At 31.8% G+C, this 22,556-nt stretch overlaps 1 protein-coding gene across 1 annotated transcript in view; it reads right to left on the bottom strand.

Annotated features, from left to right (window-relative positions):
* Nucleotides 1-22,556, bottom strand: part of LOC117105438 (voltage-dependent calcium channel subunit alpha-2/delta-1-like) — a gene marked incomplete at its 3' end in the record, with an annotated part of 93,539 nt that overhangs the window by 13,325 nt on the left and 57,658 nt on the right. The window contains 11 exon segments of the mRNA XM_033246569.1: nt 1,061-1,120; nt 1,824-1,918; nt 2,462-2,523; nt 3,659-3,739; nt 4,789-4,860; nt 9,100-9,123; nt 11,324-11,398; nt 13,894-13,920; nt 21,249-21,323; nt 22,007-22,087; nt 22,402-22,485. Coding sequence (XP_033102460.1) covers nt 1,061-1,120; nt 1,824-1,918; nt 2,462-2,523; nt 3,659-3,739; nt 4,789-4,860; nt 9,100-9,123; nt 11,324-11,398; nt 13,894-13,920; nt 21,249-21,323; nt 22,007-22,087; nt 22,402-22,485 — 736 coding nt within the window.

Genomic DNA, 22,556 nt, shown 5'->3' with positions numbered 1-22,556 from the left:
GTAGAAGCAGTACGGCAGCAGTCCGCAACCCATAACCTTAACACTTGCACTACTTCATAAACCAAGTCTTCTCAGATGAAGAATACAAAGCAGGAGGCCTAGGTGTATACACGACTTGCATGCACTTTGAAGAACCCTGTCATCTATACACTTCAGCCCCTGAGTGTCTTTTTCGCAGCAAATCATATTGACCATACCTGTACACAATTCAGCACAGTGAAGCTGATTGCCTACTGTACCTTCGGTTACATTTACCTTTGATTATTATTATAATGGCTGAGACTAGAATAGTGCAATAGATATACTCAAGTGAAATTGTGATAATATATGAACAAAGCACATACTAGCGTAATAGCTATGTGGTCTCACTGGCGAAAGCCAGGGGCCCCAGGCCTTAAAGGGCCCAGAATATCTCGGCCTATCAGCACTTTTGGTCCCATATATTGGTCGAGTGGGACCTTGTGAAGCGAAGGAGCACTACCATGTTAAAAAACCCCATCAAAACACTCAAAAACCTTAAAATGTCAAAGGCATCTAAACGGGTTAGGCTTCGCCCCAGGGTAATACAGCTCCAGAGAAGCCTTAGGCATGGGCCAAGCCTTAGCCATGGGCCAAGCCTTAGCCATGGGCCAAGCCTTAGCCAGGGTCCACAGACCTGTTTGTTACGCCACTGAAAGCACACCATGCAGTAATACACTACAGAATAATGCCCTGTCCAGACTATCAAATATATATGGTCATGATGACACTACATCATCATGACTATATATGGGCAAACAACAGCTTTTTGAATTATCTGGACAGGGTTTTAGAAAACTTTGAAACCCATCACCGTGTATACCTAATGTGCTACGTGAAAAACTCATGCACTTTTTCCTACAAAAATATGTTTCTCCCCTGTAAAGGATCATGCTAAAAAAAAAAAACGCTGCCCCAAAAAATATGTTTCTCCCCTGTAGAGGATCATGCTAAAAAACAACAACGCTGCCCATGAAATGTGTGGTTAATGATCTCCATTCAGATAACAAGCATTTAGGCATGATTCTGGTTTTATTTTTACCTTCCGTATCATTAGTGCTTGGACAGATTCCCTCATTATTACAAGTAGTATAATTACATTCTAGTAATGGAAGAATTCAAAAAAGTCTGAATGATTCATCAGAAAATGTATAATAAAAACTCTGGAAAAAAATAATTAAAACATTGAAGTGGATATTTTTAAAAAATTACATTATATTTAAGGAGGGTGACCATTGCCAATAAGCTGATATTACAGCAATCTCTTACAGAAATAAATGCATCAATAAAATTTCCTAAATAATAAAAACTGAAAAAAAAGAAGAAATTAATACACTTATTAAAATCTGATTACATTATCTTAATTAAATAAAATATAGATTTAAACAACTACCAAAAGTCAGTGATACTATATATATAAGTAGTGATCAAATACTTAACTCTAATATTTATATAAAGGAAAAAAATATAAAAATAATTTTTTTGTTAAAATAGCAGCTTTAATTTAAAAAAAAAATTACATTTGCATAAATCAGGAAAATAATTAATATAAATGCTATGCAAATTGATTATCAGCACACCTTTTGAATTCACGAATATGCAAGCAAAACATTAAAGTAAAAATTTAGCATTATATTTGCTTTTAATGAGACAAAAATCAAATAGAAACTGTAGAAAAATATTACTGAAATAAAAATTAATATCTACCTATTTACAAATAGCAATAAATATATTTTTTTGATTTTCCGTAATTAACATTTTAATGAAAAACAATAAACCATTAACAATGAAACATTATTTCTTACCTTCAGCAAAAAAATTGATCAGTTTACTAAATATTTCGTTGTCTTTATCAACTTGAAACTCATATAAATCAAATTTAGGCTGAACTATAGCCATGCTGAAAATGAATAAACAATAAATACGGAATGTTAGTATAAGATAAAGCTATTTGAAAACCATGCTTTCTGTATTGGTTTGTTAGCCAAGTTGAGTCGAGTGCCTGAGTGGTAAGGCAGGGGGTGCTGCTAACTACAGTGTTAACATGGCCGCTGGTTCAAGATGCCCCTCACCCAGTGTTAGGTCAGTAGAACCATGGAATAAATATATTATTTACCAAGTCTAGAACCCAGTCTTCTCAGATAAGGACTTAAAATGGAGGTCCAGTGTACTGTACACTTTGAAGAACACTTTGCATCTTTTAGAAGTGTAGGGGTATACCACGATGATATAGTTCATTTCAGTTCCTGTCGTGGAATGATGTGAACTTGTAGCTACTACAGTATAAGCTTAATCTTTACGGTGTGGTAGTCACAAACCACATCCATATGCAATTCAGCACATGGACACTGCGAGTATGGGTTATTCTCCTACCTTTACCTTAAGGTAACAACAACGATGCTTATTTCAGAGGTTAATCCTAATACACACTGTTTTAACTAACCTGAAACTTGTTGCATTAATATTGGTGAACGAGTATGTCATGTTGATATAATGGACATACCGCTGAAAAAAAAAAATTGAAATAAAAATGTGAGATCACTATGTAATAAATTTGGAGCCAAATCACACATATAATATTGGTCCAGGGCCGCCTTAAGCGTTCCGTTCACAGTTAATACTGTATTTTAATTTGGCTCAGGTTCATACTGCAAATGTTCACACTTCCCTTTGCACCAGGCTGATGAATTGCAGGACAGGACGTTCTAGTCGCCCCACTACCCTTCCTGTTGTGAATCACTTAAGTGTATGCCTGTCTCATCGCCTTAATTCACCTCTTTACCTGTACGGCCATACGATCATAACCTTCCGCTGCCATTCACTACACCCCTATCCATTTGCTGTTGTAATCCTCTCCATCCACACAGTACGCTTGGCTTACCTTACCTTTGCCAACCGCCAGACATACAGCTAAAGGACACCTCAGCATCTTCCCACCTACTCCCTCTTGCAAAATTTTAAACATTTTTTCTCAATGGTTTTTCACCCCAGTCAGATTAGTTGAGTGAAATGTTATGGTATACGATGTCAAAATTGACCGCTATCAACGCGACTTCACCTCGATAGGTCCCGCATTGCAGGACCTGAGCTGTCTGGGCAGGCCTAAAATTTTTGATTGTTCACACTTAAGAAAAGCTGACCCTGAGCCGAACGATTAAGTGTAATTGGGCTCTTAATCATAAACAAAATTTGGTATCTATTATTTCTATAAGTTCCATACTACAGGTACAAGTGTTTGGCAATTGTAGATTTGGCCTAAAGGATCGCCTGAGTCCTTGACCAGGAAGTAGGTAGGCATGGCCAGGGGTTACCCAAAACCACTCAAAAATGGAGTCTAGTGGGGCCCAATGGCAGCACCCATGATTGCATCCTATACTTATTACATTCTTGAGCTTGATAGGCTCAAAACTGAAAAAGTTGACGACAGGCAAAAAAATTAAGTCTAAGAATCTGAGAAGTAAACAGAATAACTTTTTGATTTTTATAAGATGTACTGAAAATATTTATGGATTATTAACGTTAGTAAAATTTCTATATACTCACGCAAAGTAAAAGGCTTACAGACAACACAAGGCAAACCTTCCCAAACTATATGAGTGTGGGAAAAAAACTATGCAAAAATATTATTTCAGCTACTCACCTCTCCCTGTGACATTATCAAAGATGGGAATGTAACGTTGCTGGTTTTTTCATCTATCATCGCTCTTCTCAAATTTGCCAACTTTGAAAATAAACACAATAGTAATAAATAATCTTCAAATTACATTCATTCAATATCAATATACAATTTGAAATTGAGAAAGTTGTATTTTGTTTTAACAATCTTAATTTTTTGGGGGTTATAGAAAATGCATACAAAGCTTCAGTTGGAAGCGGTTGGCACATCGATTGTGGCTTGGACTCCTAACCTTGATGTCAGGGGTTTGGAAATCTCGCTGTGCAAGACGCTTGTGTCCTTGGGCAAGGCACTACCCAGGAGTATAAATGGGTACCCTGTGGTTTACTACTGGGGAGGAAAAAAGGCAGCATGGAAAGGAACTGGCCACCCTACCACACAATACCGAGGCTTAGTACAATGGGCTCACAGCTCATTCCCCTACGTTCAGTAATGAATATGGGACTACCTTTACCTTACCATACAAAGCTTAGAGAAGGGCCAATGAGGAACTTTTACAAGAGTGTCTAGACCACTTAACCCCCACAATGTTTGGGGCTGAGGCACAAAATGTTATGACTATGATCCGAAAACAGCACTCTCAGACCGAAATATGAATATACTTTTCTTTTTTATCTCCATTTTTTAGCTGAAGCACAAAATTGTATAACTATGACACCTCTAGATGACCAGAAACAGCACTTTCAGACGTAAATTTGAATATAGTTTTCTTTTCTTCTCTATTTTGCAAAAAAATTGAAGGGAGAGCCCAGGCCAGCTGGTCCCCTTGAATTTGCCTACAGTATGTGGACACAAAGGCTAAATAGGCATAAATTTACAAATACAAATATGCAATAAACATTTTTATTTAAAAAAAACATAAATAACATGCATTTATAATAACAACAAATATCAAATCTATTTGCCAATGTAAATTATTATGTTAATACTTCTGGACATTGAGACAAAACATGCTCAAGGACACAAACGAATTGTACAATGAGGGTTTCTAACCCCTGACCCCAAAGTTGAGAGTCCAACAACTGCTGCACCAACCAATTCTAGTACTGTACAGTACAGAAAAATATAGCAAGAAAATTTACAGGGATACTCACATCAACACTCCCCTTTGGAATGACCTCAACTTCCAAAAGGTCAACGTTCGGAGGATCCGACAAATATCCAAGCTAATTCCAGAAAATCAAAAACAATGAAATTAGTTCCCAAATAAGATAACAATTCATAATGTGTAATTGTAAACAAATTGTATACCGTACAAACTATATAATCATATTGCAAGAATATATTACATTCTACAAAATTTAGAAAATAAACTTGACAATTATTTTTTTAAAATCTTTCCTCTCATTTAATATTGTGTAAATGTTTGTGTCTTCCTACATATTATTTAATATGTCTATTGTTTTATTAAATTAATATTGCTTAGAAATTTGTTTGACAGGTTGATATCTGTTATAAAATTAGAATTTTAATAATTCTTGAAAATATAACTCTTGACTCTCTCACTTTCAATTTACATTAAGTATTATGTGCATATTCAAATGCTTTAATCAACAGTACAACTGGTATAAATAAGTCAATGTAATTAGGTCAATATCTTAATGTAATTTCATTAATCAACATTTCAAATAATATCAAAATTGTTCTTTTAATAAAAAAAACATGTTAACATTTAATATAACTTATTTGTTCAATTCAAAACATGAATTATTAAAATGTTATAAAATATCAATCGAAGTATAAATCAAGATCAAAACAATACAACTGATTGACATTAGTTTATATAAGAAAAATTATAATAAATAAACTTTGCATATTATATTAGTGACTACAATCATTGAACAATAGTTTACCATTTGCTGAAAGTATGACAATTCATTAAATAAAATGTTAATGTTTAGTCGAAAATGAAAATAATTGAGGTTTAAATAATAACACATAAATATTCAAACCGACTCTGTGCTGAAAACAAAATAAATATATATATATATATATATAATATATATATAATATACATGTTACCAAACCTACTCACTTTAGCTTTGATGATTTACCATATGGGTAAAAAATACCCAAATATGGTGGGAAAAAAAATATGGTGAAGTACATTCATCCTATAGAGACCAGACCACCTAAGCTACTGAAGATTAACATGCATATATCAGATAGTGAAGTGTCTTGATATTTTATCGGTAGGATACGTATTCAAATAAATAAATGCATTGGATTAGTAAGGTAAACCGAATTGCTCCTGGTTAATTGACTTATCAGCATGCTCTTCGCAAATCCATGCTTTTTCTTTCCATGCTTTCCAGGTCAGGTCAGGTCATAATGAATTTTCAGTTTCAATACCATCAAACGAGAAATACATCCCACTTGATTATATCCCAGCACTCTCTCTCTTTTACACCCATTTTGGCCTCATTTCCTTCCCCTAAGCAATAAAGTAGTTCAGAATAATGGAATTGATGGTCAGCAATTCTCTCATTATCACAGCATTTAATATGTCTCTGCACCATCACCAAAATTATCAGATAATATTTAAACAAATCCAATTGAGTTTTTGAAATCAATTAAGATTGATCCATCCATATCTTACTGATATCAAGCCATCTATTCACAATATATCATCTCTTTCTACCCACAATCCACTATCTACCCACAATCCATCATCTACCCACAATCCATCTCCTACCCACAATCCATCACCTACCCACAATTCATCACCTACCCATAATCCATCATCTACCCACAATCCATCATCTACCCATAATCCTTCAATGTATTTTTGTCAATGTATATTCTCATTTATACTTATCTTCTCCATCCAGAGGGTTTCAGGAGAGTGGAAAAAAACTTTAGAATTTATGGGCAATGATCAAAACTATGTAATTGCTACTGCGTAGGGTCAGGCAATGAGGGTAAAAATCTTACTATACTGCAACGACAAAATACAAAATACACAGTCTAGTGGTATGATTGATTGAATTTGCATGTGGAACTATGGTAGGTGCTAGTAGAGGTAGTAAGAGACAGAAGAGAGAGAAAGAGAGAGTTTTGGGAATGATCACTCGATTGTCTATTTGAGTATATGACAGATGGATGGTGTATACGTTATCTCACACCCAATATGATCACGGACACTATTCAACAGTTAAATACATTTCAAACCGTAAACATTCTACACAAAACAGTGCTACACACAAAGCCGTCACAAAGTCTACACCAGTGGCAACACAGGAAACAAGTTTCACAACAGAACAAAACATGAAACACAGTCCAGATACACCACACAACATAATGTATTATTAGGTGAGTGAATATTGGAGCCCCACAGTCCACCCACAGTCTACCCAATCTTTAAAATGTCAATCTCCTTTTTCGTTATTGGAAATTTAAACAAATTTAAATTGAAAACAATTAAATAATTTTTTATCAAAGAAAAATGTTAATTATTATACAATTGTTCTTTTTACTTATTTTGTTTTCTTCTATAAAATAATGTACAGCTGGGACATACATTACACAAATAAAAAACTCATTAAAAAAAACTTAGAAACAAAGACATTTGATTAGAAATAAATCTTAATAATAATAATAGATACCTTATCAAATACTGTTCACAAATAATTAAAAATAATAATTTTGAAAATACATACACTTTCTAAAAAAACTTTCATAAAATTTTGCATTTCATAAAAAAAATTGACAACTGAAGCGATTGCTCAGGCTTTCAGCAAGGTTACCCTAGAAGTTTTAAGACATTGAGGGCAGGCTTCAAATGAGGTTCTACCAAATGACTGAAGGTATAATGAGGCTCCCAGCATTGTACATAATAATTGTGATCAACATTCAAACGAGCACAATTTGCAAATCAATTTGTGATAGAAGCGGACATGCCGCATACAGTGGGTTTAACAAATCAAATTCGGCTGAAAATAAAGTTAATAGAAAGTAAAAGGGATTAATAAAAAGTGCATATGGTGCATTGTTGCAGAGGAGAAAAAAAATCATATTTAACTGCTGATGTTGTTTTTTTGCAAGTGTAAAAACAACCAGTGCAAGCATTCCCTGTTACTGCTTCTTTTTTTTTGCATCAAACTATATAAATATTTTTTTTTATATTATGAAACGATTTGCCATTCCACTGCTGACTGATTTTCCTTAATGATTTTGTTAGGAATGAATTCTAACACATGCTCTACAGTTCTAAACATATTCACATGAATTTTTTCAGACGAGGATAATTGTTCGAAAACCATGCTTTGGAAAAAATTTGGTGAATTTTGGATATCTAGAGTTGTTAAAGATGATTGCTTATTCGAAAATATATTTATTTACAGTGAGCATTTCCTTCCATGGTGCTTTCACATTCAAATTTAGTTGTTTATTAAAAACTGATTAAAAATGTGAGTTTCCATGCATGTTTAGTTTCCGTGCTGCCAGACTACGGTCGTTAAAAAGGCTTTCCGCGCTTTTACATGAAAATGACCAATGAAATGCTACCACATAAACTAAGTCTTGTTTCTTCCCAAAATGCACCAGTGTAATCAATTCCCCATATAAAGGTGTGTGCTTTATATTTCAAGCAAAAATTTATGATATTTTGACATGCATATTTATTTAAGGTTGATATTTAAACATCGTTGGGGTGATTATGTTTTCAATTTTGTTCAAGATCCAAGACAAAGTTTGTGTCTAGTAATACATTGATTAATTGAATTAGTTTCCATACATGCTATTAATACCTGGTATTTTCGTGGCAAGACAAGTTTTTTTTTTCCAGGCAATATGAGAATGGTACCAACTTATAACATAGTCATTCTCCCTCCCTATTCAAAGGCACTTGCATATCACTTCCAGTGGAATTCTTTGTTTGCTCAATTTAATTTCTATTTATGTATTTGTGAGTACTAATGATTGCTTAAATATTTGTCAATTGAGCAGAAAGTGTGTGAGATAAAATAACATTTTTCAAAAATAAATTGGCAAATTAATAGTCTGAAAAGCGTGTGTGCTCTGCCAAAAAGCCACATGTGTACACAGAACATTTACAAACAATTCCCAGTTATACCTATAAGACTGGTTTGACCCAGGTCAAAGGTGAATCACTGGTCAAATTTAGTCACAAGACTATCCTAACTTGGTATCATTCTCAAGAATCCTAATGCAGCTCCATTAAAAAGTTATGTTACAGCTAGAACTACTTTTTAATGGAACTACTTTTTCCAGTTTAAAGTTAGCAGCTTTCACAAATGGATTTCTGTTGTTTGTTTTTATTTCCGTGCAAAATATAGTCTATGCAGAGCTTTCGTTAATGGATGGATGCGTTTCTTAATTAGCATAACAGTGATACAGTAGTTTTTCGGCATACATTTTTGTGAAGCATTCAAATGATTATGTACCTTAAGTATAGGCTCAATTTCTTCCTGGTATGCCATGATAAGTTGAATGATATCGTCAAAAAATGATGGATTAAAATGAATATTTAACAACCATTTGGGAAAAACAGTTTGGGTTTGAAATGTCAATGAAGAAAAAAGAAACAACCATTCTATTCTCTGATATTGTTTTCATATCACGGGGTGGAGAAAAAACTGAATTTTAAAAATATATTTTCTTTAAACTTCAGAGATGATTCAGAAGTCACATGACCACTTTCATGTGTGATTTAACCTTCAAAAATTTCTCTTCAAGAGTCAACGAACATTTGATCAGAATCTATATTCAGGCTGTCCGACAGCCAGTAAACAACGATTCTTCTTTGGAGTGAGGCAAAATTTGTGAGAAGCAAAAATAAACAGTGTCTGTGGGTTGGACCACAATGCGTGAAACAAATTGTCAAATCTGAGACCAAGCTAAAAGTGCATTTGACAAATTTAAGCACGATCGACAAGACACTCGGGACAGAAAATTAAAGAAAATAACAACACTACATTTGAATCACACAATTTGTACTATTAAAATGCAATTAATTTGGCGACCGTCTTGTGATTGGGTAGAAATTACTCAATGAGTAAATGTAAACAAACAGGAAGCCAGCTGACCAAATTTGTAACAGAGGTCAGGGGTCACATAAACATGAAAAGGGTTTTACAATCAAAACACATAGTGGAAACAAATAGTAACTATTCTTGTTTATATGGGTGAGTATGCTACCATATTGTTTTAAGTGACAAAAAGATAAATAACCACTGTGTTATGATTTTTTTCAATTTTTTTCCAAAATGTCCATCATTAGTTTTCTAATAATAATAGGTATTCCAGCTTCACTATAATTTGACAAGGACAATTGAACTATTTTTTTTACTTGAAATATTTTTGCAAATGCCATTTGAGATAGGAATTGACTAACATTTTGAAAGGTCAGAGCATATTGCAGTGTTTCAAAACGTTTTCTACATAAAAATGTAATAACATGTTAATCCGAATTTAATGGATATGTTTACAGGTCAAAAAAAAAATTGAACCCCAAATTTCAGTTGAAATACTGTATACTTAAAAATCAAACTATCTTGACATTTTAGAATGATCAAAGTTCAAAGGTAAAATGACTATCTGCACAAGGTCAAAGGTGATCAGAATCGAATGCATTGTTTCTCCTTTCATTAACAAAATTCCAAAGAGAATGCTATGTCGCCCTGTGTGAGTTGGTTGCAACACTCATAAAAAATTTGGATGCATGAAAGAAAAGAAGATAATTACAACAGATTAATTAATGCAACCCTAATTAGTCAATTAATCATGCTGATGCCCAGTATAACTCATTAGCATATACTGTAATACTACTTTGGCTGTGGAATTAGAGAAGTTAAAATGATTCCCATACCCAGACATTAATTAGTGAAGTTAAATAAGGTTGAATCCTGGTTATAAAATGGAAATATTGAAATTAAAGAAACAAAAATATTGCAATCATGGGTAAAAACCCTTCAGCGAATTTGAATGCCGGGGGAGGTAAATTTAACACAAAATATAATGACGCGATTGTCTTGAAGAACAGAAAAAGGACATTAATAAACAAGAAACCATCACAAAGCAATTAATAAGCCAGTCCAATATTTTTAACGTGCTAAGGGGTATGATAAATTTGCAGCAACTTGGCAGTCTCAGACATATAAGGAGTCAGTACATCCTGGTCTTTTCTAGGGAGTCTATTGGAGCAATGAGTCCAGTTCTCACAAGTAAAGTACTGGTTTTATAATAATAATAAACATTTATCAATTTCTCACATAGGCCATTGAATAAATTCATCTGGATCCTGTGTTTAGAATCAAAATACAAAAAAAAGTAAAATTTAATTTTTTATTTTGCTTCAATCATACTTACATTATTATTTTTTAAATTAATTAAAATATCTGCAGAAAAATTTTTTTATTTGCTTAAAAAACCAAAGATCATATATTGAAACATAAAACCAGATGAAACTATTCAAGCATTGTGAAAATAACTCATGAAAAATATTTTCTTTTCTTTTAAAAAATTTTTACTTATATTTACCTGTGAGAACTGACGTCGAACTACATTAAAATTCTGTTTTCATATGTAAAGAATTTTACAACATCAACTGTACTTATTACAATTAGCAACTTTAATTTTAAGAAGTATTTTCTTGCCGAGAAAACTAACCTGTCCTTTGAGACGTGGATGAATGAGAATGTAACCGTTACTGTTGATACCGAATGCGTAACCCTCCGGACCAATCTGATGGCGAATAAAAGTTGACCAGAATCTTTTTAGTACCGTATAAATGAAATTTAGATGCACCTACCTTAGAAAGTATTGCTTAATAGATTAATCAAAAACAGAAAGAAAAATGTAAAAAAAAAATGGTTTCCGATATCACCTGTATATATAATAACTCTGAAAAAATGCTAAATTATGTTAAATTTATGAGGTTGTATTAAAGGAATGTTCAATTTGTTGGTGTGATAGTTTAGACATGAGAATTAAAGAAACTGAGAAAAACAAAAGAAGGAAAAATACCATGAGAGTCACAAATGAAATATTTACACGAGATGAATTTGTACTTACCTTTCCTCATCTGCAATACTTACGTAAACCTATACACTATAAATAAAACATGCATACCATTCTTTTGGCCGCTCACACAGCGTAAATGGTCTTCAGCCAACGCAATCCCATGGGGAAAGCAAAATGAAGATTCATGCGTAGTAAATCGTTTTTTGTTTTTTTTTGACAAACAGTGGACAGCATCACATTGCCAAGCATTTACAGAGGGCAAAAGACAGATTCGTTAGCAGACGTACGCATGACCGTAAAATGCTGTGTGGGCTCGGATACAGACATGCAGGTTTATTATACTACTTAATAATGTGATAAGAAGACAGACTCAAAATTGTGGGTAAACCATGACACTGATTGATAGCATAATATTACCAATAAAAATGATAAAATTTACTTACAAAATCTTCTGTTTCCATAAACTATTTTTTTAATCATCAAGTAATAAAGAAACTAAGTATTGAAGTTACCATACCATATTTAAAATGATCATTTTTTAAAACTATTTTATTTGTTATTCATCATATAAAAATGTGTATGGGATTTGTTTACCACGGTGGCAATAAGTAAAATAAAACAGACAATATTTAAAAACAAGAATACAAATATTTAACAGACTGAATGGGGAAACAATTATATTTTAAATAATAACAATTAGATTATTACTACTACTACTTTGACAATATTAAACATATTAAACCAGGAGTATAAAAAACCTATATATTAAGGCATTTAAAATTTAAAACATTATTTCTAGAATAAGAATTTAAAAGACGTAAATAATACACTTAAATAATGAAATAAAGAAATTGAATTAGTTTCCTAAAAATTACAAAATCATTTCTGAACAATGTGTTAATATTCTCTATCACAGACATTATATTTTATTACTACATTAAATAAAATATCTTTATGGCCTTATTGTATGTCTTCTACATTAATGGCAATTAGGCCGAAAAGATTGTTGTGGGGCCCCAAGTCTGACTAATTTCAAATCTTTATATTTTGAGACTGGCAATTTTTTGCCAAAATATTTTTTTCTCAAATAAAAGGTCAAAGGTGGAGCCCAAAATACTTGCAAGCATTTTCAAGCTTTAATTAATTTATTAGATACCTTAATCATAGTGGTTATTATTATACCAGTTGAAATGCATTGGGTGAATGATGATTAGTCATAAGCCCTACACTCAGGCCTCAACCTACCAGTGGTTTTTAAAAAGTTGTACAGCAACGGGAGGCTTAACTGTAACACAAAGTGAGTGCTGAGCGCACGCGGAACATTTACAAAAACTGTATTAAATGGCAAACAACATTTTTAAAACAGTATATAAACAAAGCCAACAAGAAATACACCACAAGGAAAACACCACAAGGAAACATAATCAACAGGAAAACAAACAACATAGAAATAACTATACTCATTAATATTTAACATTAACCATATTATCATCACTGATATTTATTAACTATTTATTTATTTGTTTACTCTTAAAATGTTTATTTTGGATTTGATAAATCATAAAAATACATACCTCTAATGACATTATCAATGGTACTATAGCATTACCACAATTTTATCACATATATTTGCAACAATTTACACTTAATAATATCAAAACAATGTGTTATTGCAGGCATATTTTTCTCAAGTCATGTTTGAAAGTCATAATTTCTGTATTATTATTATTATTATTATTATTATTATTATTATTATTATTATTATTATTATTATCTAGTTTATATAAATAATTTAATCTGGGCTATAATCACGAAACTGGATATCAAATTATTCTAAAAATTACAATAAATTCTTGAATGTAAAGACCAAAATTAAATATAAATTTTAGAATTAATGTACCATACATTTCTATAATGAAAATTAATATTTTCAGGTTTTTTATGCAAATAATAATGCTTGAATTATGAAAAAAAAATCTATCTGAGAGCTACACGTAACACTAAACACAACACTGATTAATCTACACATTAGGGAGACGACGCACACATTTTACAATCTACTGCGCTACACATATTCAACTCACAAATCTCAAAATTAACAGTGGCACTAATTAGAACAAACACTTAGACACAACAACAGTATTATAAAAAAAAAGATCATTTAACTATAGAGGGCGTCCTTTGTGTGTTATGCCCTCCGACTCAAGCACACTTACGCAACGGTAACTGCTATTATAATGGGGCTGTAAAAAAGAAGGAGACAATAAAAAGATTCTTTAGTTTACTTTCTTTCACGCTGTTGTCATGGCAATAAGGAAATGGATTAATACAGTTCCAACCACCATGTATGTTGCTAAAGTTTTGCGTTATTACAATTTTTTGACTTTTCCTTAATTTATATATATTAATGAAAAGATTAACAAGAATTATACTACAATAATAAATATTGTTAAATTAGATAAGCATAACAAAATCATTATTCAAATAGCCTATGATCATCATAAACATGAAAAAATATATAAATATAAAAAAGTACTGCCATAATAAAAATTGATAAATAACAATAATAATGCATAGTCCACTTAGACTTCCGCAGGCAATCAGAATAACAATAAATATCCACTAATAATAAATATCCACAGAACTATAATAAAAAGGATAAACTAGATATAATAATAAAAGAAATAAACTAAATATAATAATCAAAATATTAATATATATATATACAAATAAAATTATAGTAATAAAAATAATTTTTTAAGCTAATATTAAATAATACATCTTTTTATCTTAATAAATTATTTTATATCAAATACTACATTACACCTTTTACAGGACCAACAGATAGTGCTTACATTAAAAATACATTGAAAAAAAATGATTATTTAACAGCCTAATTCAGAGTAATATAATATAAAAGACGAGAACAAATTTGAAAAAGGAATGATAAAAGTGATAGGAATTCAATAATAATATAATGCCAATAATATGATATGAAGGGAATTTTCTAAACTACAGTACATTTACAACATTTAGGTCTATTTCTTTTCTTTAGCTGTTGCTATCTGGGAGGGCCATTCGTGCTGGTAGACAAACCAAAGACCAAAACGAAAATGAGTTACATTTGTTAGTACTAATGTTTTCTAAGAATTCTATGTGCTTTAAATTCTACTATCTTTCTATACTTGAACTCTTAGTAATTTCACATTAACAAGTTCTTGTATTCTTGAAAGCTACGATGAGGGCAGTATAAAAGAGGCAGTAGGGCTAAAAAAAGATCTATTAATCAATCAGCCTCATGAGGGCAGTATGATAGAGGCAGTAGATCTAAAAAAGATCTATTAATCAATCAACTATTAATCAATCAGCCTCATGAGGGCAGTATGATAGATGCAGTAGAGCTAATTAATCAGCTGAGTGTTTCTAGAGTTCCTTATCAGAGATAAAAATGCTGTATATGTATCTACTAGTTCATTACTACTACTACTACTACTACTACTACTACTACTACTAATAATAATAATAATAATAACAACAACAATAATAACTTCTAATAATAATAACTTCTAATGTTGGGGAATTTCAGTTATCTGCGATAATTTGCCAGAAGCTGATCATCACAAATTTGCCATATGAGCAAATATAATGAAGAAAACTAATGAATGAATAATAATATTATGCTAAACTTATACAGCACTTCATGCGAACAAGGCCTCTAAGTGCTTCACATTATTACCCCCAGTCACTGGATCAAGTACATATGAAACACATACTCAGTTCCCTGGGGAGAATTCTATAATGTTGCAGCTATAATCAGTGCATTTTGTGTTTGAATCTACCAACTTGTACTCCTGGGTGGAGAGAGACAACAGCGGATAAAGTGCCTTTACAAGCAAGATGCACAGCGAAGGATTGAACCTCTGACCTCAAGGTTGAGAAGTAAAACGACGATAACTGCACCAAACCGTTCTAGTAAGGCAAAACTTTATTGTACCTTGTTTAGCGAATGATCTTCAGAAGGGCAGAATGAAAATGAAGCAGAATTTTCATTTTAATAACCATTTGTGGAGGGGGGTACGTTCACCAAACAATTTACCGTTGAAAAATCTTGCCTAACTTCTCCAATGCAACAACTGAATTATCTGCTATTTAAGAACATGTTTGCACATATATGGCACCACAACAGGTTTTAGAGAGACAAGATTACATGGAGAAAAGAGCGTGATGAAGATCGCACAACAGACTGTTTTTAAATACCCATTCCCTCAGTGTGCCATGCAATCAGCATAGGGCATTGTTTCGTCAAGAGCGTATCGATGGATTCATTGTATGATACAATGTATGTCTGGCTTAATATGAAATAATCCTATTTATATTTTTGGCATTATATCACAATGGCCACCGTGGTGGTGCAATAAAATATAATGTTTACATTAATTCTTTTTTTAAGAGATAACAGATAGTCCTGTCACTTTTAACCAAGAGGAACTTTGCATCTATTACATTTTAATGAAATTTAGAGTGGTTTTGAACTGCAAAAATATACACCGAACTATGAATAGCACAATCGTCTTGGTAAACAAGAAATTATTATGCTATATTGCATGAAAGCAAAATGTTATTGCATAGCAGAAGCTAATAAGAAAATGAGCTGAAACTTTTCAAAAAATTGCTGGCTTCCGATCCAAAATAGAACACAAGCATTTCACATGAGAAAAACCCACTCCCTAAGCCTCATAACTAGGCATAGTTTATGGAACATCACTTCCAACTCGTAATTGTTGAATGCAGTTAGATGAAAAAATAAACTTTAAAAAAACACCTAGTTTCTAATTATGTAATAGAAAATACTCAAGCAATTGAATACAATACTATTTAGATTTTCAACAAATAATGAAAAATAAAATTTTTAATAAAATACAGTAAGTACTTATGTATATTATCATTGATAGCAATTAAATAAAGTTTATGAAAAAAAAATCTAGTAGCATACCAACTATATAGGGCAGGCTTTCGTTGTTATTTGCAATGCATACCAGATATATATGGACACATTTTACTTGTTAATTGTAATACACAGCAATTATCTAGAGCAGGCGTCAATTGCAATTAAAGATCTTATTACCAAAGATAGCATCTTTGATCATAATTGATCATAATGTGCAAAACATGGAAGGGATTTGTCCCTGTGCACTCTATACAAAATTAAAAGTAAAACTATGGTCAATCATAATCATTGAAATGCACTGCATGGTGCAGATATTCCATGTAAAAGTTTTGCTATCTTCAGATATAAAATTCTTTGATTGAAATACATACTAACTATCGAGGACAGGCTTTACTTGTAATTGTGATACAATAATATATAGTATTATAATTATAAATCAACTACTGTATACATAGCAGGCCTTACTTAATTACAAGGCCATATTAAGTCAATATAAGTCAGGTAAGGAATAATATTTAAACTTCTTTAAGTTTACAGTAATACATTTTAGATATCTCAAAGTATTAATTCACATAATCATGCACAAGACAAACTAATAAACTAAAACATGTTTTAAAATTGCGTTCATTTTAGATAATTACAACCGAATAAATTGTGAATCATTCCTCAAAATAAAAGACAAAATTGTTAGGTGACAAATACTTGAAATATAAGCAAAATATATGAATGAAAATATTTGAAAGCATGCAGATACTTTACCTAAAATTATGCTTGGAATAGTTTGTGTCTCCGGAGTAATGACGCATGCAGATGGGTTGGGTTACATTCAGTGTTAATGAAATATGAAAATGCAATGTTTGATTGATAAAAAAAAATTTAGAACAGAACAGTGGTGGTGCCAGCAGGGGAAGGGGAGGGGGGTGTGGGGATTTCCCCATTAGACAGGCTTGTACCCATTGTCGGACCAAAAAATAATAACTTGCCTATCCAAATAATGTTATTTTGATTGCCAATCTCTAATATTAGGGTCTAAAAGCAGACTTTGGTCCATACTAGGCCATAAAACTGTGAACACTAACCAAGGCTCTAGTCCCTGGGTTAATTAAAAGGCCCTTTGGTTAAGACTCCCTGTTGGACATGTCGAACCCCCTGTTGGCAAATGCCTAGAGCCACCACTGGAACAGAATAGATTCATGGCATAACTCTTCTTGAATATTATTTCCTTATTTTTGATATATAGTCATAAAATGAAAACTAAGAGTCATTTAACTGTTAGGTTCCTTGAAAAAGATAATCATAATATCCAATTTGAATCATATAGATTGGTGGCAGTGTTTGATTACAACAAATGATAGAGGGCACTATAGGGTTTTTGTAAAATCTAGCATTGTATTTATTTACAGATTCAGTTGTCATACAAATGAGTTTCTACATAGTAAGTGCTTCACTTCTGTTAAGGTAACACTTAGAGTATATTTTTTTTTGTTAAATTCCAAAATATTTATATGAAAAAATTAAAATTGATCAAACAACTTAATAAAGACTTCAATTATATATTCTTTTCGAAAGTGTAACAAAAAAAATATTTTTTTTTCAATTAAACACATTTCTTTCTCTGTATATCAAAGAAATGATGTATATAATTTTCCAAGGAGAGCTATGTAGAATTAAAAAGAAAATGAAAATTGAGCAAGAAATGAAGTTTAAATTGGAATGGAGCTTTTTTACTCAAATTATACAAGCGAGTATTACTGTATTTATTACAGTAAGGATAATGATATAGGTACAAATAAACACAGGGAAAAATGTAAAAGATGAAAAAAAAAATGGTAAAAGAGTGGAAATTTCAAGTAATAAGTGATTAGTAAAATTATAATATGGTTTTGTGTATTACTAAATTTAAAATATAAAAATGTGTAGCAAAGAATATGTTGTAAAAATGTACATGTTGTGTTAATGTAAACATATTGTGTTGATGTGTACATGTTTATAGGCTGGATATGTAGTGTTACTTCCATTCCAGCTTCTTTGTCCAAAATATATTTGATAGTACAGGTTTACATAATATTTTATCAATACTAATATTATAAAAATAGTATATTCTAAACACATGTAATGTCATCAAATTTGATGTGTTTATACATTATAATTTCGAATTCATACAGATATTACATTTTTTTTTTCATCAACCAAAATCAAAATGAAGATGTTATAGTGGACATTTTGAAAAATGTCAAGTTTCATTCTCAAGGTGTTTTGTTATTTTCATCCGGACAATTGAAACGTGACATGAATCGAAACATTCAGTAAGCATGTCTTCAATCACTTTGGTTGGTCAAAAAAAAAAATCAAAATCATTTAAGACAACTAGATGAAACATTTTCAACATATAAAAACAAATATGTGTTAGACTGCAAAACCTTAGATTTGGGCTACTTAGTGCTGATTGGTCAGTTATTATTACTGAATGATAAGAATACTAGCGTGTTGACCAATTGTAAGTGTGCCACTATGCCAAACAACAGTGTACCATGCCGACTGTGGTTTGTACATGCATACTTACAATTAGAATGTTATTCCCAAGAATTTGCAATATAAACAATTCTCCAACAATTTTTTTTAATTTGGATGCAAGACTGTTAAATGCACAATAAGATAATTTGTAGTTAGAACTGCACATGCGCGTATCTAAGGTCAATTAGGGTCAATCAACATAAACCTATGTTGTGTGTATGGTGTTTATGTCAACTGACCTTGATAGGAGCATGCGCAGTTCTAATTTATCTAGCTCATTTAGTATTTACGGTTAAACTGTTGGGGAGCAGACATTTCCGAAAAACTTTCTATGTTTGGCTTTGAATGTAGGCATGCACTTGAGTTAGGACTCTACGAGTATTCATATTATCATCCTTGTACAGCACTTTGAGATAGTGTGGATGAAGAAGATAGCAATACAATGTAGATACAACACCACTATCTCTTATTAATATGCATGCGTTAAGTTAGTTCCTTGTGTTTCACCGGTATCATAAGATTTGATAGTATATCCCCATACACTAAACAAACCTTTATTTATGTTATCAGATACAGGGTTCCCTATAGATTAAATACAAGATACAATTAAAGACCACCTCAAATTTAAGACCAACTTTCCCAAACAAATGTCTTTCATCTTATTTTAAATTAGAGACGAAAGCTGCTTACTTAAGACTGTAGGAACTCCAGTCCCAAAAGTGGTCCTTAATTGGAAGGAGACCTATATATTATTATGTAATGATATTTAAAAGTTTTAAGGGGATTTATGCAATTAATTTTTGTAATTTGATGACACATGGAATATTTTAAAGGTGGATTAAAATGTACAGTACCAAAGCCTAATATGTAATAACTTTTTAAAAATGGTAAAGAAAATGGACTGTTTCATAGCCATGGGATGAACATGCAACAGACTTGCATATTTGATTGGTGGCACTATACTGTGTTATATAGGAATACTGGAGTGTACTATGCAGGTGCCAAACAAAATTTGTGTATTATTGCCTGGAATACGCTTGTGCTTCACGCTATAATGTAGCAGTGACAGGATTGGCTGCCCATCACGTCAGCTGTTGATACAGTATGTCTGTGCACGGTGCATTTGTGAAGGCCATCTTGGAGATGATTACGAATGGTTTCTAACTCATAGTACCAACTTTATGGTTTCTACTGATACCTTGCCATAATGTTAAATTATTGATGCAATTTGTTTATCTTTTCTCATAATAATAACAATCCATTTTCTTATTTAATAATAACATTACTGTACGATGAATAATATAATTCTATATGACAATAATGGTTATGATTACCCAAAAAAAATACATAAATGAACAGAATGACTGATTAAAATGGCACATCCACATATTTACATAAGATATTTCTGTGCATTCAGCAAAATTTGCCTATTAAAATTTAAACATCCTGAATGCTTTTTCTTGATTGGTTGTGTAATAGGATGTGGATTACCATTTTAACGCTTTAATGAATATTCAGTTTTAGATACTACATTCATATATAATTATGATTACTTGCTAAACAATATCAATAATTAATAAACAATCAATCATTCAATCAATCAAATGAAATCAATCAACTTATTTATATCTGAGCCAACTCCATATTTGGTGTAGATACAATAGATTTTTGGGCGTTAACATAGTCTTTTATGTACCAGTGTATGCTTAGCAGAAAATCCATTCATTTATAATGATTTTATTAATTTATATCAATGAATCCATGACTATGGGCAACTGCAAAACTCCATGGATGTTATATTAAAGATATATAGGAAATTAAATTGTTGAACAAACACCAATAATGAATATGAAGGATCAACTGACACAAATAACTGGTATTAATTAATCAAAAGATTTTAATTGTATTGATTAACTGATATTATTATTGATATTATTATTATAAAATATTGAAATTATTGATCAACCATATATTAATATTTATTTAATCACCAGAATTAAATGACAAAATTTAAATGAACATCAAACAACATGGAATATAATAATGAATGTGAATGACTTGAATATATAATTTGTATTGGTTATTCCATTTATTGAGACGTGAACTTACTCTTCGTTTAGGGACCAAATCCTCCATTCCCTTAATAGTGACATCTGTGCCGACGACGCCTAGGAGTTGTTGATTCTATCAGAATGACAAAATATTATATATATACTTGATGATAAAGACATTAATAACATTGAATCAAAAAGTTGAATCAGTCATGCAGTTTGGCAAGGTGGTTTCCACTCTGGTTATTGGACTTTCAGTAAGGAGATCAAATCACTCGCTGATCGTTCTTGGTTGGCCATGATTACTATCATAAGCTTGCGCGTTAATAGGCTGTGAATGGCTCACGTACAAGCATTTCACAACATACAAATATAAATATAATTATTAGAAACTCCTTACCTAGACTTGGCTTCAGGGGCTAGGGTTGTTTGCAAAATGGTAGGTCAGAGGTGGATTGAAACTCATAGTTACCGATCCGGTTACTAAACAAGGGAAGCTGGGGCTGAAAGGAGCGCTTCCATTTTTATGACACTATGTGCTATTTTGAGACTATTCAATACCAATTCTAAGATGGATATATGGATGTAGCTAAAATTTTAGGTTTTGTTCAGTGTTAATTATCTCAGTTATGTTTTCCCCCTTCTTTAAAAACAGGATCACTCTACATGGAGAAATGCCATCAAGCCGAGACATAGTATGGATGTGTCCAACCCTTGTTGACAGGGAACCATGGAAATCAAACTGAGCAGTAAAGTACGTAACAACGGCGCCATACCCCGAGGGGCATTAGTCTGACCGTTTGAAAGGGCACTTACCGGAATCTCATTCCCATTCGCGTCGTATGTTTTTGATTTATTGAATGCTGGTAGGGTCAGCGTTGTCATCATGCCAAGTCCCTGTTATTAATAACAATAATAATTATAATTTATTCAGCAAATTAAAAGTACCATTTTACCAAGAGCAAGAAATAGGCATGAACTCAAACAGTAAACTGTTCACTCCATCACTAAAAACAGAAGATATGAAGAAACAAGAAACATTAAAAAGTATACCTGTTTAAGAAAATGATAATAAAGAATTAAATCAGAAATATTAATTATCATTATTATTGTTTATAAGGAAAACAACAAACACAATACACAAAGCAACTTAATTTGTATTACTATTAATTGGTAATTATGACCACTTTATTGAGTTATACATGTCTTACCAATGCATCTAGGTAGATGTTGGACCACTGGTACGTGCGATTACCTGCCAGCACTAGGGGGCGACTCAACACGGGAATGTAGTCCTAAGGAGGAAACATAATTTGAATCGGTTAGCATCACTGATACAACAAAGATGAACAGTAAATTGTCAGAA

The sequence above is a fragment of the Anneissia japonica genome, unplaced genomic scaffold, assembly GCF_011630105.1.
Source record: "Anneissia japonica isolate Jap-2015-1 unplaced genomic scaffold, ASM1163010v1 scaffold1128_len1000024_cov185, whole genome shotgun sequence".
Classification (NCBI taxonomy): Eukaryota; Metazoa; Echinodermata; class Crinoidea; order Comatulida; family Comatulidae; genus Anneissia; species Anneissia japonica.
Note: the sequence above shows the minus strand (reverse complement) of the source record. Positions and strands in the feature narration are given on the sequence as shown.